The sequence below is a fragment of the Stegodyphus dumicola genome, chromosome X1 (assembly GCF_044657685.1).
Source record: "Stegodyphus dumicola isolate Sdum_Otavi_A_Nest chromosome X1, ASM4465768v1".
NCBI classification, from domain to species: domain Eukaryota; kingdom Metazoa; phylum Arthropoda; class Arachnida; order Araneae; family Eresidae; genus Stegodyphus; species Stegodyphus dumicola.
In genome coordinates, this window is record NC_140780.1 from 157614794 (window position 1) to 157637788 (window position 22995).

Here is a 22995-nt window from a genome sequence, read left to right on the forward strand (position 1 = left end):
TTTAACTGTATACATGGTATTGTACCTGACAGGAAGCATCTCTTTGACAGAAAGAACAATTATAGGTACTAGCACATGCGATTGTTATCAGGTATTTAAAGCAACGGCGTATCAAGCATTACATCGAAAGTGGAGTATTCATCACTGTGTAGGTTTGATGCTCAGTGAATGCAATATGGAATGGTGAACTGGTTGAGGAACTTCCCAACTAAAATTAAGATAATATTCAAAACAAGCATTTCGCAAACGTGATTAAAATCTTCTGAATCTTGCCGATATGTATGATCTAAATCACGTTTATATGTGACAGTTCTAAAACAGATAATGAGTGCATTAAATACTTGCTTTTGTGATACTCCTGTGTAACCAATCGCAAGAATTCTAGAAAAAACATTCTTGGTACGTTTAGCAAAAAGTTCACGAAGATTGATTTGGAGTACGTGTATCTGTTACAATGCTATAATGAACACTAGCAAATCAAATATTGTTACTATTAACACAATTTTTATAACTTTGTTAGAGAATAATCCTGAAAGAGCAAGTTAAAATTTTGTCATTAATAATTTTATTGTTTACAAAGGGATACAAATATGATAATAGAAAGCAAAATTTCTTTCTGGAAAATTCTGAAATTATTAAAGAAGTCCTACAAAACATCTGGTTGTATAAAATACATTAATCAAAAGAATCAACAGATGATTCTCTAACTGAAGTATAAATAATACCTGCTTTATAAAACAAAACATTAGAATGATTCTTCAAACGAAATTCTTCTCCGGATATTCTGAATCAGATAAACGTGGACATCCTAGAATATCCTCCAAACGCAGCCTTCCAAGTGCTTAATGACCAGTTCCAGTAGATCCCTAGGACATCTTCGCAAAGTCCACAAGTACGGGGTTTTGTGAGAATTTAAAGTCCTACGTGCCAAATCATCAGGGAATCGAGGAATTTTCTCGTTACACATCATCCCGAGTATTTAATGTCGCATTTTAGTACATATCAGGGCAGCTTCGAGTCAATTCAAGAAATCAAAATTACTCCTGTGTTTAACGACGGAAAGTCCACAGGAAAATATAGTACGAATATCCTCAAAAAGTTAAATGATGAAATCCTCTAGATATCTCAAAATCAACAGTTTTGTATATCTCAAGACATAGCGCTTTTAAAAAGGCATTTCCAGGATGCTAGATTACAATGCCCTCGAGACATCTGAGAGTCGAGATCCTCAGTGTCTCCCAGAATGTTACTAAAACAGGACGTTGTGAGGAAATTTTGTGTAATGACGGATGTTTGTTTCATAGATAAACTATATGCATTTTGAGATAAACAGACACTGGTTTCTTACTTTCAAGGAGGGAAAAATTGTCCTCGGTATTTTATACTTTAATTAAACTAATATGAAATAGTAATAATAGTATTTGTATTTACTTAATTGTTATATAATAATGCAAAATCTCCGGCGTATATTTTTAACTTTCTTCTAAAAACTATTTACTCCACTGTTGTCCATATTAAACTGAAATTATGAAAACGAAATGTACATGCTTGTTTGCTTGGTGAAATGTACATGCTTGTTTGAATAATTTTGAATGGAAATCGTTGAAGAAAGATACATTTTTCACGAAACATTTGATATAAAATGTAATTTGTGTTCTTGACATCTATTATATTCAAAACACTCAGGTTTTGCGCCAGGTCTCAAGTTTTGTAAAGTTTGCCGTAACTATAAGGAGCGTTCAACAGTTAAAAATGCCATCGATTATGAATTTGAGAAAATAAGGATATTTACTCTGGGAGTTTATTTCCCTTTATATTTTTATGGAAACCTTTAGAGTATTGCAGAATTAAAGTTCTTTTAGAAGTTTGCCTTCATTCAAATTGTAATATATGTGGGAGTCATCAACATCCAATGCTGAATTAGAATACCAGCTGACGTCACCATCACAGCCCAGCGCAATAAGAATCATCCCAGACAGCGCTGAGACCTGGTCGAGAGTGGAGGGTGGACGTGAGCAGACGGCTCATTCGTCTTCAAGAGTTTATGAATTTAGATTGTGCTTTTGATGTTATGCCTTTAACTGTGATCACTCTAGATGCTCATACTATTTAAATGTTTGTGTAAAAGGACTACATAATTATGTTAATCCTGCATACCGTTAACTTCATCTTTATTTACTTTTTCTTATTTACTTTTATTTCTTTCTATTAAATAAATCAATATTAAATATCCGTGCTCTCATAATCTGATTCAAGTCAAATTCTACATATATCTGTAGAAAACTCATTAAAAAACTTGTTTTTTAATGAGTACGTATCACTTCCTTATTTAAAAAATGAGTTTTTTAAAGAAGTGATAGATACATTGTCTCTTACCTTGTTAGCTAAACTCGCTTTGCTTCAAGACTACATTTAAAGCGCTATTCTAAGAGCTCAAACTATAACTTTCAGAGGTGACGAAACTAAAGTCCTCCAAAGATAATACTGAATCTGTGATTTAGTAGCTTACACTGGCTTAGAGATAAATCCATCTCTTTGACGTTAGAATCGTTTAATATTCTTGTAAGGTATGTTTTAATTTTATAACAGTTATTTTCATCTTAAAGTGCTCTCCTATCAATTCTTGTTTCCACTTACAACTCCCTACCACAATGAGTTCTTAAAATCGCGTTGATGCAAACGAGATGCAAACGAGGGAGTATTTAAGGAAGGCTCAACTTACTTCGTGAGAGGGAGAGTTAGAATTCCTGAGTAACGTGTGTTTGTCTTCGGTCTAAATCTCTCTTGAAGCTGTTACGCTCGGCCGTTTATAACGTGGCTTTTGATATTCGCAGGCTAGCTTAAATTAAGGGGAAACTACATTAGATATTGGTGTTAGTTTGGGCTAAGTCTCTTAGTTAGTTCTAATTTAGCTCTTATTTTTAATTCTAAGTTTAACCCCAAATGGAGGCTTTGTTGAAAGCCCAAGAAAGAGGCCAACTGTTCATCTTATTTTGTGAAATAAAGGGTAGTTAACCCTTCTTGAGTCTACGTCTTTAGTTATTTGAACTTAGCTATAAGTCGCTTTAACAGTTTACTAGGTTCCTCGACATGTACTTTAGCCAAAATAGAGTGAGGAACCCTACAATCTAGTCTTTCAGCTTTTCAAGTCACTTTACGTTACGCTCATACAGCGCTAATAAACTATGAACTGAAAAATTGCTAATGTTGACAGTTGTTAGCAGTCTTGCCAAAGCCCCGTCAGTAGCCGAATGGTTAACACCGCTGAGTATTGAGAGTTCAAGCCAGGTTCGATCCGAGGCGAACAGTCTAGCAGCATGTTTGGTTTTCGTGGTTTTACTATGTGTTACGATTCAGTTTCCCTTATAAAGTTTTCTACGAAGACTTTGGTATATTTGGTCATGGCAAAGCACGCGAAGACTATCTGCCTAAGGTAAGGAATGCCTTCATGGAGGACATTTTAAGGGAAACTTGCTCATCCACGTTACAGATGGTAAAAAACAGTCAAAACGCCGATGCAACCAGTCTGTTTGCTCTGAATCTAAGCCAAGTGGAACTACCAGTGTTCAGCGACTTTACCGTTCGTTCTCTTATGGACGTCCTTTACGAAGACCTCCCTCTCCTTATACATATTAGCCTTTGTTTACTTCGCCATAGTCCAATAACTGCCAGTCTTGCGGGAGAAGATCTTCATTCATGGCCTTACCTGAGGCCCAGTGAATACTGATATTGCAAAACTGGGTCACATCCTAATAAATGGGTTGCCTGCACGGTTTCATGATTTTCCTTTTGTATAACGTAGACACGAGTCAATTTTCCCTAGAAAATCAAAATGATAGAATTCCTTTCATTAGGCAGACTACGGTGTCGCATGTTTTGCCTCTATTAACACACCATCTTTAATCAAGTGCCTCAAAAACTGGAAAATTTAATTATTTCAAAACAGTTTTTTTACTTTTTAATAATCTCTTCCACATATTATTTTTCAATACTTGTATTTGGCGTAAACGGTTAATTTGCGGTATTAGTGCAATTAATAAAATATGCTTCAAATGCTTTTCATTATACATTCGGTTAAAAGATAATACTTTGCTGCATTTATATATTTAGATTTGTACTTAACTCTCTTATTCTGAAAGGAGTAGTTTTGTCGAAATACTGAAAGGAGTAGTGTTAAGCTGTTATACTCATTTCTTGTAGCCACATTACTAAGTTATTAATATTTCTAAATTTGCAACTATACGTATTTAGTCGGGGAGTCACAAAAGTTCTCTGACTGGTCCGTAACTGGCTACCTAGATATGTGATTTCAAGACATTACAACTAGTTTGAAATTTCATTTAATGTGAGATAATATATATTTAACAATAGCAAGAAACCAACTTACGTTATGCTATCGGCGATCCACCTGAAAAACGCTCTAACTTTGTATATATCATTTGCACAACCATCTACCAAATATTTGACAACACTCCGGATGTTCACTAAAGCGGATTCAGGCACCTGAAAGGCAATAGAATTTCTTCATTGATTCTTCTCAAACTGCAAATAATTGTGCTATAATTAAAGGTAACGAAATATTTTGAGCTCACAGTAGAGTCATCACCTCTTAAACGACAAAAAATGTTATAATTAATTTCAGAGACCTTTTTCCGTTGTAGGGCAACACAAGACAAACAGTTTTTTTAGAAAAATAAATGCGCCAACCTAATACTTTCATAAAGAAAACAACGTTTTCTAAACATCAGAAATACGTCTCATTAGTTGTCTCAATAAAAGGAAAATGACAAAAAATAGAATGATGACTAAAAATTTTTATTGACAACACTTACTTTAAAAGCAAGAAGTCTGCTATAAGAATTAAAAACAAGCCATTTAATTTAAAGGTGGTCATTAGGCAATGTTGGAAAGAACGAAGTTTTGGCGCAATAAAGGAGAAAAATATTCAATATTATCCATATCCTAATTTTCAATGAAAATAAATTTATTATTGCTGTAAGAAATTCACTTTATTTCGGGTAAGCATTCATTTAAAAAATGCTCATACTTATTTTGCAGCTTAAAAGAAAATATATTCATTATAATTCTTTACACGCACCGAAACTGAAAAGGTTGGTTTTTTGAAAACTATATACTGAAATAAAGGAATTACCAGTAGTAGACTATTGCATTAAAATCTCAACTTTTCCTTTAAAAGAAATTTTAGAAAAGCTTCAAACAGAAATATTGTTACGAAATGTCAAGGCGCGGTACGATGGCTTCCCCGCAAACCAGTTTTAGGGTTGCCATAAAATGGCAAGGGAAAGCAGGGTTGCCACATTTGGCGAGATATCGCACACTTGGCGACGTTTGGCGACAAAATTGGCGATATACCATGGACGTTTGGAGAACCTTCTCGAACGAATTCTTACCGGTTTAGCCCAGAATGTTCTCGAACACAAGCCGAAAGCTATATAAACCCTGCTGGTCCGCAGTCAGTCAGTTAGTGTGTGTGTGTGTGCCTCGTCTAGAGTGCGAGTTAGTCAGTATCGAGTTGGTGTCTCGTCTAGCGAGTCAATCCCTGCGGAGTCGATCCAGTTGACAGCCGGGCAGCGAGTGCCGAGTGGGTTGTCGAGTGCACCGAAGGAGTCTGTTAGTGTATCGCGGTTAGTGCATCGTCGAGAGAGCGTGTTGAGCTCCGAGAACGACTGAACCGAAGAGTCGGGAGCTGTGCTCGTGTGTTGTCGAGTGTATCGCAAGTTGTAGCGTGGAGAGTCTCGAGAGTACGTGGAGTTCCGAGAACAACCAAGCAGAGTCGGGAGCTGTACTCCGGAAAGCAGAGTCGGGTGCTTTGCAGGAAGCTGTCTCCACCGTGATAGCCTGATAACCTGAAGGCTGTGTCGCTGATCATGTAAGCGTGTTTATAGTAGTTCATCGACGACTGTAAAATGTGTTTTGGAGCTGTCCTGACAATACTGGCTAATAAAGTGTGTTTCGATACTTCATCAAGTGTCGTCGTTATTCACTCCAAATCCATACGAACCCCGTAACAACTGGTGTCAGAAAAGAAAAACGTAACAATATTATTTTTTACTACATAAATGTAACACGCTGTACTATAGAAGTGTTTCTCAAACTTTAACTTCGCTACTCATATATGAATGTACAGTGAAACCTAGGATCACGAGCTAATCGCGAACAAATTATCTGAAAAAAAAAAAAAAAGTCTTCGATGACAAACGATATCTCGAGTTACGAACACTTAAGTAAACAAGAAATGATTTTAAATCTGTTTTGAGGAAACGGATTTAACGCTAAGGGATTTCTAGAAATATCTTCAGATATCTAATTATTATGAACAAAGCCCGGCAGAATTTGACTTACTGGCATGGGGAAAATTTTGGCCAAATAGTGTTGTAGGTAGACATTCTTTGAGATTGAAGGTTTTTGTTGACATAGTTGGATACTCTTATGCTCAAACTCTTGATATTTATAGCACATTTGTATCCCTGTAAATTCTGTGGCGCTGTTTATCCTCCAATTTAGATAAATCTGTTTCTTGGTAATGCAGTTTTTAAAACATGTGCCTGGACATTCTGCCACCTATTTTTCAGTTTTATTTCGACCGTTTAGCTTGAAAAGTGGTTTCATTTCTTCTGCTTTAGATTGCTTTTGTTATTCTAGAGCCTTGATTAATTCTTCTGGTGAGGTGCTTTTGAGTACATCATGGCATTTTGGTGTGCGGAATTGTGGGATACGGATGTTGATAATATATTTTGATGCCGGGCTACTATTGATTGAGTTGTTTATTCTCTGGACATCTTCCATATCTTTAACATTGTATTGCTAATCCAACCCGTCTTACTGGGGTGATACTTTCGATATTCGCTCTGATTTGTTGAAGAGGATCAGCTCCTGAGTTTACCTCGCAATTCGGTTCACTCGCCTGGCGTCTTTCGAATATATAATCCAGCTGTTTTCACTTTTGTATTATGGGATTTTCGCTGGTTGCTTCTGCATAAGTTTTTGGAGGTTTTTGACTTGGTTGATTAATTTGTTGGTTGATGGTAGCATATAATTCTGTGTTCTCTTTAGCTGCAATCATTAGCCGCCTGTTGGTAAGTGGATGCGGGATTCATCATTACCATTATGTGGGTTTATGGTGTTGATGATGGCGTGGATTTGTACTTCGTGATTGTTGGAGGGAAGTTGTTCGTTGCTGATGCTCAGGTTGTTGTCAAAGACGGGGAATCTAGTGTTGTAAAAACTAGTTCTTTGGGGAAGAGGTTGTACGTTACGATGTTTGGTTGCAGTTCAAAATCAATTCTGGTAACTGGTGTTGTAAGAAGTGCGATCAGTTGATCACAGGGTATATGAAGCATAAATTGCTAATTCTCTCATTTCACTTAGTGATGTTAACATGATTTTTTTTTCTGTTTGTGAAAAAAGATATCTTCCTTCGCGTTTCCCTGTTGTTATATCTATACATTTCTTATACAGTTCTGGAATTCTTCTTTCATATTCTTGTTTTGTTATACTGAGGGTATGGTTGTCTATAAGTGTCACACTTTCTTTCTATTGCGACGGAATTGTAATTTGAGGAGATGTCTTCAGTAGCCGAGCGTATGCTGCGAATGGTAGTATCAACAGGATTGGTTAGAGTTGACATTATGGCTTGAAGGTGGTGGGCTGAGCAATGGTATTCGGTAGAATGATGTCCAAAGCAGAGAGTGCTGTAATGAGTTAATACTGGACTGGGAGGTAAGGAAGTGCGAATGTGAAAGCAAAAGAAAAGATAAAAGAAGAAGCCTTAGAAAGCCAGTTGCTTCATGTTCTTATGAAACGGGACTCCTCGTCAGTCTCTTTCTCATTATGTTCCGTTTATGCCTTTCATTCTTCTTCGTACTAATGCGGTAGATTTAAATTAAAATTTCCTTTATTATTTATTTAATATTTTGTTTACCTTTCTTTCGTCTTAGATTTAATAGTTTCAGTTGTTTTTACTTCATAAATCTAAGTGCAACGAAATGTTGAAAAATTCAAATAAGTGATCATCTATAGTCCAGGAACGAATTAATCCATTTTACATTTTATTCCTATGAAAAAAATAGTTTCTGTTTAGAGGCATTTCAGATGACGACTGTGAAATTTAATTTTGGCTGACGATATTTTGGACGATGACTACAAAATTTAATTCGGAGACCGATGTCTCACTGTAGCTGCAATTTATCACTACCCACCTACCACCTACATACAAATGCGGTTTATCATAACTCACATACATAAAACTGTTCAGAAAAAAGGACAAAATGAGATCTATAGAAGAAAATAACATAATAATAAAACAATCATATCCATATATAATTGATGGCAGTTAACTGATAATTATAAATAAATTATTAAATACACATTAATATGTATAATTAAACAATCAGAAAAAGAGTATTTCAAAATGTTTCATGAGCCACCATATATAGTCTCTCGAGCACTGGTAAGCCGCGACCCACTGTTTGAGAACCACTGCTCTAGAAATATTGGAGTGATTACGCATCTTGATTTTATTTGCTGTTGTCTAATACTAGTAGTTACTTATGTTTCAGCTACTTTCTCCTCTGAAAAGGCGTTTAGAAACTATATCTTTCATAAAACTGACACAAGAATATTTTACCGATAAAAGATGTTTCAAACACCTACTTCATTTGAAAATGGATTGTTTATTATAAGAATATTTATTCGCATATTAACAGCTGACGGCACATATTCGTAAGTAAGTTATATAGAAAAAACGAGGTTGCATTTCTTTAGTGTATGCTTCAGTTACCTTTTGCACCAAAAACAAAAGTTTAGAAAAACTATATCATTACAGTCATAAATCTGATATAAGAATATTTTATTGATAAAAGATGTTTCCAGGTCATCTATGCCGTTTGAAACTGTCTTGTGCACCCCTGGAATACCCCGTTCCTTCATAAAACATATTAATTTAATAAGCGAACGGGTTGAAAAGTCTTACTTAATTTCTGATTTAAAAAGGCACGAAGGGACTTTAAAAATAATTTAGATAACTAACAAGATCTTACTTCTATTGCTCGCTTATCGATGTCTTTGAAGACGGACATGCAGGGTATCATCTCTTTCTTTTTACAAGGTGGAGGTCTAGCTGCAAATTCGGGCGCTTCATCTGTGATTGGATCATTATCCGTCTGAATTCCTGCGTCACATTTAACCACCAAAGGTTCAGCGTAGCCACCGAGAAATCTCCCGTCGATCTCCGAATCACTGCGCATTGAATCTTCGACGTCTTCCAAAAGGCGAGCGATACTTTCATGTATAGCCGACTTTGACACCTGAAAGCAAATGAATCTCGATAAGGGACTTCTAAGGAAATAAATTCAGATTCATTTTACTTCTAGTGGAAACTGGAACTTTAAAATAAGAAGTCCAACCTCTCTTTGGAGTAGGCCCTGCCAATTTTTATTTTAAGTAATATGGACATGACAACAACATCAACTCTATTTTATTCTTTATTGAAATAACTAACCAAAGACGTACATTTCTTTTATTTAAAAAAATGTTGCTACTATCGAAATGAGTTGGTGACAAAAGTATGCTTTCTCGCTGGAAATATCAAGCTGCAGAACACATGCTTTTAAAGAAAATTGTATGGCGCTATAAGAGGGAAAAAAATCAGGAATTGGTTTTACGCTGGCAGTTTCTAAACAAAGCCTAAAGTTCACTTGGGAACTATTTATAACTGATGTACGTCATTTTTGGAAAAATATTTATTGCCCGCCATAGTAGAGAGAGAAACATAGGTTATTAAATAACTTACACAGAAAAGACGAAGAGAAAAAAATTGTGTGCCGTGGATGCACTCAGCTGATCAATGTTTACTTTTGCAGTGTTAAAGTGCTGCTAATATTTTTTTTGATATTCTCTTTACTGTTCATATTTGGGATGTAAGTGGATTAAAGTATCTGAATGATCCGAATGATTAAAGTATCCGAATGATTCAGCTTTTAAAACTGTTACTCTTTGGAACAGTAAAAAAGGTTCAAAATTTTTAGTTCAATATTTTCCTATTCTAGCTTTATTCGCAAAGTTTTTGCGAATCGTTAGCACACAAAATTGGTAACTCAATACTTGTAAACACTGGAAAATATCAAAATATTTAGTTTAATTTTTCTTTGCTTTGAAGCTGAGAATGACAAAGATTCGTAAAGCAATTTAATATGGAAACCTAATAGTTTTATTTTGGAAAACAGGTAATATGTCGTTTTTTAATATTTAAAAATTGTGAATTTTACTATTCTAATAATGAAATCAATAAGCTGTTTTAAGCTTTATTATTATTATTATTATTAGGATGATGATGATGATGATATATTTTTTATGATCTGTATTCTGCGAAATGTTCTGATGTTAGTTTTAACATATTTTGAATGAATGAGTTTCAAGTATGAATTGCCTACTTTAGTTATTATTTCCAGCGTTAGCAGCAACATCAGCATTATGGTCAGTATGATTCAGAAAGGAGAAGAGAAAAAAAAATGAATGTGGCCTGGTAGCACTGATCTGATCAATGTCTACTTTTACAAGCAATATTTTCGAAAATGAAAGTAATCAAAAACAATCGGAGAGAAATCAATAAGCAGTCAAAATATTTTAGTTTTGATATCAAAACTAAAATATTTTCATATTTTATTCATATTTCAATATTTAGTCAAAATATTTTAGTTTTTTTTTAGTTTTGACACAGAGCGCTTGACGAGTTAACACCAATATTAACACACCAAAAAGTTATTCAAGGCAGATCATTGGGGACTAAAAACAAGGGTTGAACATTGAACAGGACACGGTACGCTATTAGTCATTTTAATCTAAAGCATACATGAACATACACGAATCCTACTGTCACACATCCAATTGGTATTCGTTTATGGTAATGGGGCTAGAGTTGAGACAAAATCTTACTATCTTGATTCTATGTATGTTCCAAAGGTTAATGGGGTATGGAAAAGCATGATGTAGACATTTCCTTTGTGTCAGAAACCCATGCTACTCCTAAACATCGTATTAAGCTTGTCAACTACTCCATCTATTGCTGCGATAGGCTTCCTCACCGCGATGGTGGAGCAATAATTTATGTGAAAAGAACTTTTGTTTTAAGAGCTCCAATTATTCCAATGGATATGAGGCCATTAAAACGGTAGTTAAACTGCCTAAACATGGCCCAGTCACGTTACGCGCTGTTTACAACAAACTTGACAACAGATTTAACTGCCAGTGATCTGAAAGATTTGTTTGATAAGCACGTTCCCATTATAATAGGAGGCGACCTCAACGCGAAGCACAGCGATTGAGGTTGCAATACAACTAACATTAACGGTCAGGTTGTGCTCGAATTTATCACTAATCATCCAGTATATATTCACGTTCCAAACAAACCCACATATCGGCCTAATATGATAAACAGAAGGCAAGGTATCCTGGACTTCTTTAACTTAACATCGAATGTGCCAATGGCATTGTCGGTAATAAATGATTTGTCCTCAGATCATGTGCCGATATTAGCCTATCTTGGAGTGTGCATCCCAAACGATACACCTCCAATGCATGTTACGGAGTGGGACCTTTACCACAATCCGCTAACGAGTTCCACATTCAATCTTGGAACTGAAAAGTAACATGAATATAGATTGCGCTGTAGAGAAGTTTACTGACTTTCTCAAAAATGCCAGTACACAAGCTTCTAGAAATGTGGACCGTAATCAGTTTTAACATCAGCTCCCACTTATTATCAGAGAAATGATGACCTCCAGAAATCGGCTGCGGAAGGTTTTCAATCATACATGGGATCCGGCGCTCAAAACAGAGATCAATAGGCTTAATCGACGTATTAAGCATTTAATTCAATCACATACGACTAGTACATGGAATGACGAGATTGAGAAAGTTAACCTTGATGGTGGATCCATCTGGAGGTACGTTAAATCGCTGCAACGCACCAGTTCCTGCAGCAATCCCATAAGAAGTGTTAATGCCTTCATCTATACGGACGAAGAAAAATCTGAAAATTTTGCTGAATATCTCTCTCATCACTTCAGCCCTAACACCTTCCCATGAGATTGTGGTTCGGACCAAGAGGTCAAGGAATTTATTTGAAATTGACTTAATTCGCCCAGTATGTTGAATATTACAAACGTCGCTTCCCCGCACGAGGTGAATAGCATTATTAGGTATCTTCACTGGGGTGTGATGAAATTAATGACCTTATACTGGAGATTCCTTTCAAGATCATCTCTTAGTTAACGAGTATTCTCAATGCGTGCTGACACAGTCATTATTTTCCTTATGCCTGGAAGCATGCGTAAAGTTTCATGATTCAAAAACCCAGGAAATCGCATGACAACCCTGCAAACTACAAGCCCATTAGCCTGTTATCGTTAAGCAAGATTCCGAAAAGATTAATTTACAAAAGAACAAAAAGTGATTTTCAATGCCTCGCTGACCATCAGCATAGCTTTCGTAAAGAACTTTCTACGAGCTCTCAGCTTGTTCGTCTTACTGAATTCATCGGCTGTGCTATATATAATAGAATCAGTGTCGCTGTCCTTATGCTAGACGTGGTCTGGCATCCGGGTCTTGTATACAAGCTAATCGAATTAGACGTACGTAGACATCTGATACTGATGATCAAATCTTTTTTTAGAAAATTGTAGCTTCACGGTTAGAAACAGGAAAGCACTTTCCAGTGTGAAAAATATCTTAGCAGGAATTCCCCGAGGGTCAATCTGGGGAACAATATTTTATATCCTCTATGTGAATGATTTCCCTAATTTTTAATGAGGATATAAACTCACTAATTGCCTGCTACGCGGATGTTACCGCGATAATTTCGAATTTCATGAATCCAAATCATGCACTGGTCAAAAATTCAGGAAAAAGTCCCTATCATCGAGCGCTGGTGTAGCAAGTGGAAAATTAGCATCCAACTCGATAAGTCAAAAATTCTCTTAATCAGAAAATTCCTCAAAAGAGACGCTGTTAAGAAAGAACTAACGTTCTTCGGAACTCAGGTTCCTAGAGTCAATGCTGCTAATTATTTGGGAGTTACCCTAAATAAGGACTTCACCTCTTCCAACCCACACGATTAACGCGTGTGGAAAGGCTTATACTAGTATGATGATCAGGCTTTTCCCCGATGCTCAAAAGTGATAGACTCACATTAAATCTGAAGAGAAGATTATACCTCTCGGCCTATTTGTTACACATGCTCCCCCAGCCTGGGTCAACGCCGGCGATAAGGGCATTAAAAAACTTCAAGTTCTCCAAAACAAAGCCCTAAGGATCATTACAAATGCTCCTTATTTCATTCGCAATAGAAGCCTGCATTCAGATCTGAAGATGGTATCCATTAAAAAATTCATCACCAGGATGAATGAAAATTTCTTCATTAGAATCAATAACGAACAATCCCGCAAACTTCGCTGACATCCTGACCTATGAGATTATGGAGGAGGATATTCTTATTAGACCTTATACTGCTCATTTACTTCACTCAAATCCATGTGACCACGATAACCAATGACAACACAATACTTCTCTGCTGACAATTTTCTGCAGAAAATTGTGTTTCTTCAAATTTACGACTGAAAGACTCTTTCTCGTCTTTATATGGAACGTAATTTTTTGTACATTTTGAGTCGTCGTTGTATATAGTTTGCAAATGAACCCATATCTCAGGATTCGTGAGAGGAACTCACCTGACTAGCTACCAAGCCTCCGGTCTGCTTTCAAGAAACAAAGTGCCCAAAACTTCTTTCCCAACAAATTCACCTCATCTAGAGGATATATTTAACTGCGGATTTCACAAAGGTCAGGCTCTAAACGGGAATCTCTAAAGTACTGGTAAGAGCAGGGGAAAATATCTCCTGCTGTAAGCCAGTATACCGACGAAATTATCAAAGGTATGGAAAATGATTTGAGCCAGAATTTTATTTTACTTATCCCAAAGGTTAGTGCCCACCAGCGGCCGAGGGGTAAAATTGCTGAACACTGGTAGTTTGGTTCAAGGTTTGAATCCCGTGAATGGGCTGGCTGCATAAGCGTTTTCGTGGTTTTCCCCATGTGTAGCATGTATACGAGTCAGTTTCCCTTAGAAATTCCTCCGCGAATTCATGACTCCCCTTAGGCAGATAGCCCTAGTGTGCTTTGCCGTAATCTAAATAAAGCAAAAGAAAAATGCAACCCAAAGGTTAGTAACTAGGGTCGGTAAAGTGATTTCAGGCAAAATTTTCATACCGTAGAGTGTTTCATGAGGTCACTTATTATCGGAGTCTTACTAGTGTTCTCTATAACAGATTTCGGGTTCTACTAAGAATGACGGAAGATTCGTGAGACTAAGCATAAATTTTTATGTATTGAGAAACAGACAAATGTTCTTTTGAAGAGAAAAAAACCTTCCCTGATGGATAATTTATTAATATTTATATCTTGCAGTATATACAAATAAATATGACATGCAAAATATCTCAAGATGATCTAACTAGTTCCTCCTTACTTATAAAGAGCATAATTCAAAAGATAAACATTTAAGATATCTATTTGAAACGATAATTATAGAAAATTTTCTTTTTGGAAAGGTTGGATGGTTAACTGATTAAGTCAAACCTAAGAAAGATGGAAAACTAAGGGAAACTGCTTCGTATTTGCTTTACGCTTGGAGAAACCGTCCTGTTACTTTGAGTCTGCGCTTTAGTCAATGGTATGTTTAGTGTAAAGTGACCAGCAGAAGAGTTGAGAGGCAGCTATAATTTCCCAAAGTACATAATTTAAATTGCTTTTTATAAATAATAAGCTATAATTACTATTAAATCCTCCATCTAAAACGAATACATTCTTCTAAATTATGCAAGCAAATATTCTGGGAGGTTTCGGCTCCGACACGACTTGAATGTGTTTCACGACGACTATGACAGAATATAGATGGAAACCAGAGAATATTGCAACGCAAGGTGCAGCTACAAAGGGTTAAACATTTCAATTTTTATAAATGTTTGACTGGCTTCAGCTTCAGCAATTAAGGAATACTGATAGCAGAGTTAAAATTCGTTTTTGAATCCTTTAAGGTGATATTGTTTCATTAGTGCATTAATAATTTATAAGGAACTCTCTTATCTAACCCACCATTAGTCAATATTAGATTACCTGTCCCTATATTAGTTTCCAATGAATAAAGAATATAGTTGCTTCTTGTTTTCCTTTAGTATAATGGCTGAGTGATAAGAGTTCTGAAAACTATCAGTTCCAACCGAGTTCAAATTCTGGCGAGCGGGCTTGCTGCATGGTTTCATTGTTTTCCCCATATTTAACGTTGAAAAGAGCCAGTTTCCCTAAAAGTTTATTCCATTCTCCCTTAGAATGATAGTAACTTAATCTAACATAACCTCAGAAACATTGCGTTGTCAAAAATGTAAGTACCTCATAATATTATAAATTATTTAGACTTAAAAATTTACTTACACTAATAATAAAGAGTATTGCTCCTTGAAAAAACTCACTAAAAGTGGCAATCGAAGGGCAACACACCTAAATTTCCCGGTAAGGGCCAGTAGTACATATATCTGCTTCCAACTATCAACTAATTAAATTGGCAGACGACAGCGCTTAGTATGGTAAAGGCGATACAATTCATTTTATCGCAAATTAAATCCTATAATTATTAGTAGGGCAGTCATTGTAATGCGGAGCCAAAAAGTATTCTCAAGGCGAACGCGAATAAGAGTGAAGATTCGAGAAATTGTCCTGGCCTGGAATTTAGACTATTTCGTGAAAACTTTCGCTGTTAAGATTCTTTATTAACATTGTGGGGAAAGGAGATTAATTTCTGGTACCTTTATACATTACGTCATATGTGCACGGATTTTCTTCATTAATTTATATTTTTAAAAGTCATGGAAATTATCTCCCGGCATTGATTGGCTGCTACGGGCGAATTTTTCTCTTATTCCAGAAATACATCGAAACTTAAGCTAATTAAAATTTCTAGTTTGAATCTTTGAATAGGATTACTTTTCCGTGTATTTTTGCGGAAACTGTTAAGTAAATAATTGAAAAGGTATTTAAATGTAAACATAATCTGAGAACCAATCTGATACCAAAATAACAGTCAAAATTAAAAATAACAGTTTTTGCTACACATTTTTAATTTTGACTCTTATTTCGATATCAGATTCTGAAATTCGACGAAAAATCTGTTATCAGAAAAATCTCCTAAAATTTATGAAAATAATCTCGGAAATTACTAAAGTTGTTCCTGCCCTAATATTTTTTCCCAATGATGGGCACTAGCCATTATAGGCGTGGTCACTACCAAGGCCGAAAGCAGTGATCACTTTAATATGGAGGCACCTAATACGTTGCCTTCTAAGGAAGGCACAGAAAATTTACATTCATACCTTCTTCAGGATTCGAACCGGGACCCTTCGTTACGGCAGTCAGAGTCACTTACCCCTTTCCCGTCTGGGCGATCCCTGCTCTAATATTAGTTACAGTTAATAAGCTGTAGTAATAGTATGTGGCCGTAGATCCGTTTTCTCATTAGCTAAATTGCATATTTTTGAATCATTTTAAATTGCATAAATTAGTATTCATAATAACTGCTCAAGAACATGTAATAAACAGTAGTTGTCAAAACGACTTACTTGAGATGTCTTGAGGCCCGTGCTGCTGAGCTCTTTATGAATATGAGCAATAGGTGATATGCTGTCCATAGAGGAAAATACGTTTGATTCGATACCAGCAGCATTGGCTGCTAGAGCTCTTGTTACAGGATCTGTCTGAGATTCAAAGTCGGCCATTTTGGACAGTCTCTTATTGGCCATAATACCTAATTTTTTCCCAGACTTTGATGTATAGTCAAGCCTCCAACCAGCGCTTTCAAATTCCATTAGAGAGATGCGGTAGGTCTGTGGAATATTTAGAAAACTCGGTAATTAAATATATTAGATACAAAGAATTAAAGTTTTTGTCGAAGATGGCAAACTAGATTAAGTTATAAACTGATTATAATATGTTTCTTTTACTTCAGCTGTAATATAGTAATAATAGTAATAATCATGAGTTAATAGTATCAATATACTAATAATAGTAATAACTATGAATTATAGTATCAATATAATAATAACATTAATATCTCGAAAATGTAACAAAAATGTTATTTGCAGCAAGCTCATATGTATACATTCAAGAATTAAATAGTATGTAATGTTAGCAATATGTTAGATTAAAAGCTCAAGTAGTTCGTATGCCTATCTTACTTTTCATGGACATAATCTATTAGCAGCATATACGATTACAGATTTGAATAATTTTGGCTATTAGTCTACCTTGTATTTTCCTAGGTAGTTTCCATTAGCAGTATATACCATTATAAATTTAAATAAGGTTTAGTAGTTAGTCTGTGTCAGTTTAATTATATTAAGACTTGGCAAGTATAAAATACTGTATGTTCAATATATACTCTGTTATAAAAAATATATGCACTCAGAAGAAATCGAGCCACAATCACGAAACTCGGCAGGAATGTAGTCTGGTAAGAGATATGCAAATGATTTAAATTTCGACGCCAATGAGACAAGGGCAAGCGCGCTATGCGTATATGAGATGCGTAGTTGGGAGATTTTAAAAGTACGACTACTTGTGCCGTAGGGCACGAGTAGTCGTACTAGGAGTACTTACGAGAAGTAACAGGCGGCAGTACGAACAGTTGTCGGGCTTGGAGAAGAAGCCTATTGTACGCTCAGAGAAACAGGTTGGTCGAACAGGTCGCCAAAGCCAGGACCCTCGTCCTGGATTTTCCTTTCGAAATTTGGTATCCGGGCTTTGTAGGGACCCCTCAGTGGCGGCGCAGACCCCACAGTCCGTGCCCGGCTTTATACATACGTAGTCTCAGCAAGGGAAAAAACGTTGAAACTTAATACAAAAAAGCGACGCTCTGTCATCTTTGCCTCGGGGCACCACTCCCTCGGAATCGAATAAATTTGTTTCGGTGCCTTACCTTACTCCGTCAGTCCCCGTCACTGGAACTATGAGGGCTGAACCCCCATCGAGAAGGTCGATGAAATCTACTATTTCGCTCCACAACAGGAACAGACAGGAACAAGACTCCACAAGAGGAACAGACACGACAGTACCAGTACGGTCCCTGCCAAGCCTGAACCAACCTAAGTACAATACTCGGGTTCTAGTCCTGTGAAGACTGTTTGTATACCCCCCGTGGTTGAGACTGCCTAGGTACAGATCCTAGCAGCTCTTCCCAGAATTCTCTGAGTCAACCCCCGGGGGAGGAAAGGTTGGTCGAACAGGCGTATCGGCCGCCATCTCGGTCGGAGCGATACAGTTCCTCGGTGTTGGCGACAATGGATGAAGAAAGGGATAGTTTACCGTCGCGGAGCGTCAGTGCGTCCTAGTAATACAAATGAGCGCGGATCGAGGAATCATAAAAGCGGCCACTTCCGCACCAACAACGTCGTAGCATCGATTCGACGCCATTTATCACCTCCCAGGTTTCCAGTGGTATCAAGGGAAACCATTCGGAGACGACTGGCCGACGCTGGTATATGCTGCCGAGTCCATTAAGACGTTTACCACTGACCCCACATCATAAGCAGTGTCGACTGGACTTTTGCATAACTCCGGGCAAGCTGGAGTGTGACCGAGAGGAGGCATGTGATATTCAGCGATAAGTCCCGATACAGTCCCAATGCTGATAATCAACGCATACTCGTTTGGAGGCCACCAGGCCAGCGGTCCTATCCGGCATTTGTTTTCGAGCTGCATACGGCGATTATATAAGATGTGATAGTGTGGGGAGCGGATTTGTTGGGAGACACGATCACTTCTAATCGTCCTTCAAGGTGCTATGACGGCTCGCAATAACGTGGACGATATTTAACGCCGATTGTACTGCCTATGCTATCAAGTCTTCCAGATGTCATTTATCAGCACGACAACGCTGATCCACATACTTCACAACTCTCCCAAGATTTTCATCAAGGATTATGATGTACTCCTATGGTCTGCTAGGTCCCCATATCTCTCGCCCATAGAGCACGTTCGGGACATGTTTGGAAGGCAACTGCAACCGTCCAGGAATATTGGTGAATTAATTGCCCAATTGCGAAGTTTATGGCGTGGCCTTCCGCAGGGGGGTCATAGGTGAACTACTTGATTCGGTGAAACGCCGTGTTTCGGCTTGTATAGCTTTCAGAGGTGGCTACACGTTTTACTGATTTCTAACCTTTTCATGCCGTAACTTCTTGATGAAACGATCTTTTGTTCTGAATTTGTAATCATTTGTTTATCTCCTCATACACAACATGCATATTAAGTTTTGTGATAGTAGTTCGTTTCCTTCTGGGTGCGTATATTTATTTTGTGACAGAACGTATTAATTGCATGAGAGTATTTATTTTTATCATTAATTATTTAAGATTGTTTACTTAGAATCTTAGGTGGCTATTACTAACCTTGATGTTACTATAACGTGCACGCTCAAACTATGTTTCCTACTAGCTTTGTTTCTATAAATATTAAAGGATGAAGATAAATGAGAACTTTCGAGGGTGGATTATGGTTCGTAAGTGGCATGGCTGCCGTTGAATTTACTTTGGTAAAGATTTTATTTAATTCATTCTTCTACTTTGCTAGAGTTGTTGCGATAATTTCAAATGATAAAACTCATACTCGTTGTGTTTAAAAGCTTAGTTAGGTTAAGATTGACAAAATAATTTAGCATAAAAAATTAAATTAGAAAATTTTAATTTAATCGCTTTTATTGATTATTATGATAATATGAATGTTAATATTTTAACATGGAACAAAATTTTGTGCAATGTTTTGCATATCTATTACAATTTGTAATTTTTGGCATAGAAAAATTTATTTCCTGCTTAGTTAATTTCAACTCCAGCTGAAACGTTTTTCAAATAACATCAATGGAGAAAAGTGTCTGTTGGTTTCCAATTTTCACAAATTTCTAAAATGTCAAGAAGAAAATATTAAAATCCATTTATAAGTGTCTAAAGCGATAATGAAAAAAAAATACCTTTCCTGTGACAGTAAATTTATTCATATTTCATGCGTAGTAATCGTTAGGGATGGAAAATAAGGCTTGTTAGAGTTTAAAAGGAAAGTTATTTAATTAACAAAATATCCCTTAAGCTACGGCTGACATACAGCCATAGACAAACACACACGAAACAATGCATTTTTACAAAAATATAGATACCTGCCTATAAACAATACTTCTCTCAAACTATGATGGAATAAATTTACGCGCTGCAAATTTTTGCAGCAAGTCTCTTAGGCAATGTAGACGCTTAAAACCTTGCTCTATTATATTGGCCCAAGTGTTTTGGGTAAACGCCCTGCAGATCTTTTCTTTGTGACCTAGCATTCTCGCAGCTCTTTTTTTGAGGACGTCATAGATCCTCGATAGGATTGAGATCGAGTCAACCGGCATCCAATTCAAAATTTGGATTTCATTTTAGCGAATCGCTGTTAGAAAGCCATAAAAGGAGCCCTGTTAGATCTTGCTAGAAGCTGTATCCACGGCTAGAAAATGAAAACACTTGTACAGCTGTTGAATACTTAATGTTACTCAGTTCTGCGCACTGATTTCCATATTAGGATTCGGAATGTGAGTCATTAGAACAAAATCATCTTTCGCCAGACATTTTCTATCCAGCTCCACACAAACGTTTTTTTCGTTGAACAGGAGCAGATATAGACTTTCGATTAATTTTGCACCAAAAGCAGACACTATTATACAGCCTATTATTAGCCATTCGTCGAGACACAGGTCTCAGTAGAAATATGCAGCATATTCCTGCAAATTCCATTGAAGTACCAAGTCCTACGAATTCCAAATTGAGTCTGGTTGATACTGTTCTGTATTGCTTTCTTAATCTGACTTCCTAATGTCTCTGCTTAACTTCCCGTAGCCATAATACGGTGATGACACACGATGCGATACACAACACAATATAAATAGTAAAGTAGCCATATTTCTTACTCACCCTGTAATTTAAAGATTCAATTCACAGAGAAGATACTTAAAAGGTGCAAATAAAATAGACCGAATGCATGCATTGATATTAAATCTGCTTATATAATGTTACTACAGAAGAATCCATTAGTTTTCAAGAGGGAAACATTATATTCTCTTTTCAGAAGGAAAATGACACTTCCTTCTGTAATTATGTTACATTATAACATTACTATGTCATTACCAAATTCAAAGTTTTTGTTATTTTATATATTGTTACACATATTATTGCCATGTTCGAAGTGCTAATAATTTCGTACCGAGAAGTTTACCTGCGTGCAGTGATCACTGAGAGGTTTCACAGCTTGTACTCCAATGTCGATAGTAATTATATTGATCTCTTGGGCTTCAATTAACTGTCTCTTTTGATAAAATTTCACGCTTCCGCTTTTCTCGTTGTCCGTTTGCATAAGAACACTCTAAAATTCAGAATAAAAGTACATAAATAGGTTTACAATCGATGACTAGATTCGTTGAAGAGAAAGCTCAGAATAATATCGACATATTATAAAAATTAAATAAATGAAAATATAAAGTGAAGAACTAACAAAGAAAATTTAAGGACTGTCTCAATAAAATTTAGTCTAACAGATAAAAGTCTATTGGACGAAAATGATTAAAACTATTTGCCCTTTTTTAAAGAAAAAATGCATTGCCTTTAATAAAATGCTAAATCTAACTGTACTACAATATGAACCATAAAACTTCCAGTCCTAAAAATACACAGCAAACCAAAAATAGAATTCACTGTACAATTTTAAAAAAGTGCCCCAAATTTAACAAATTACACTTTGTAAGGTAGCACATTTTGCGAAACCTTGTCTGACCAGTTAAAGTGCCTCGATAAATGGTTTAATCATTTCGTTGCATAATCAACCATCAAGCAGTTATTGATTGTAAAAAATTGTAAATGAAAAATTGTTACAAATTATTATTAGTAAATCTTTAAGAAATATTATGAAATGTCTTTAAACAGAGATAAAAAGAGCCTCGGTTTATTGTAACTTGTTTTTTTTTTTTAAGTCACCACTCAAGAAGGGGGATAAATTCGATTTTCTGTGACTAAGTACTTAAAAACCACAAACTTTAAATATCTTTGTTAATTTTTCTTTTATATGGAAGTCACACTTTTAGCATTTTATATTTTATAACGAGCATCAAAATTTCTTTAATATAAGCATAGGTACTGGGGGGAGAACGTATTAAATGTCAGATTTCTTAATTTTTACAAAATTTATGTTTAAAATTTAAGAATTCCAAAGCATTAATTATTTCATCATTTAAAACATTTGTGTAACTGGAAGTACATGTCTGTGACCAACTGTTCCAAAAATAAAGGCCGGGCTATAAGTTGCGATTGCGATGCATATATGAACACAGAACTCTGTGAACTCGGTGTACATAAGCACACGGAACGCAAAACATGATGTATATTTGAACACGGAAATTACAATTGACTAATTTCTTTTAATTGCAAGCAGAAAAACTTTACTTTTCATTTTTACATATTACTTTAGCAAAGATACAGCTACAATACTTAAAAAGTTATTTTCGTGAAACAAAATTTAAAAAAATTGATAAAAATTTTAAATAAAATATTTTTGTTCGCCTAAACAGATAACCAGTTTTATTATTACGGGAATTTAAAATGACAAAAATAATGGAATTAATATTTATTTACTCAGGCTTTAGAAACTAAACACATAATCTTATTTACAGAAAAATTAAACAATGAATGTATTTTTAGTGTAATATTTTTAAATCAATCGAATACGTTGTGTGCAAGCTGCACACAACAGATTCAGGTTTGAACTAATTCTGAAATATGTACTATATTATCACTTAATATGTCGAAAACAAGACTCCTCGAATATAAGACTCTTGTTACATTTTAAAATAAAGTT

At 35.9% G+C, this 22995-nt stretch overlaps 1 protein-coding gene across 3 annotated transcripts in view; it reads right to left on the reverse strand.

The window, feature by feature from the left end:
- Positions 1-22995, reverse strand: part of LOC118182077 (kyphoscoliosis peptidase-like) — a 139120-nt gene that overhangs the window by 73661 nt on the left and 42464 nt on the right. For 2 of the 3 annotated variants that reach the window (XM_085808512.1, XM_035351358.2), the window contains exons 4-7: positions 21352-21510; positions 16686-16949; positions 9060-9326; positions 4388-4503 (exon numbers count right to left, since the gene is read on the reverse strand). In XM_085808512.1, the coding sequence (XP_085664638.1) occupies positions 4388-4503; positions 9060-9326; positions 16686-16949; positions 21352-21510 (806 nt within the window). The remainder of the gene's footprint in view (positions 1-4387; positions 4504-9059; positions 9327-16685; positions 16950-21351; positions 21511-22995) is intronic. The other variant, XM_085808511.1, reaches the window with a different exon arrangement.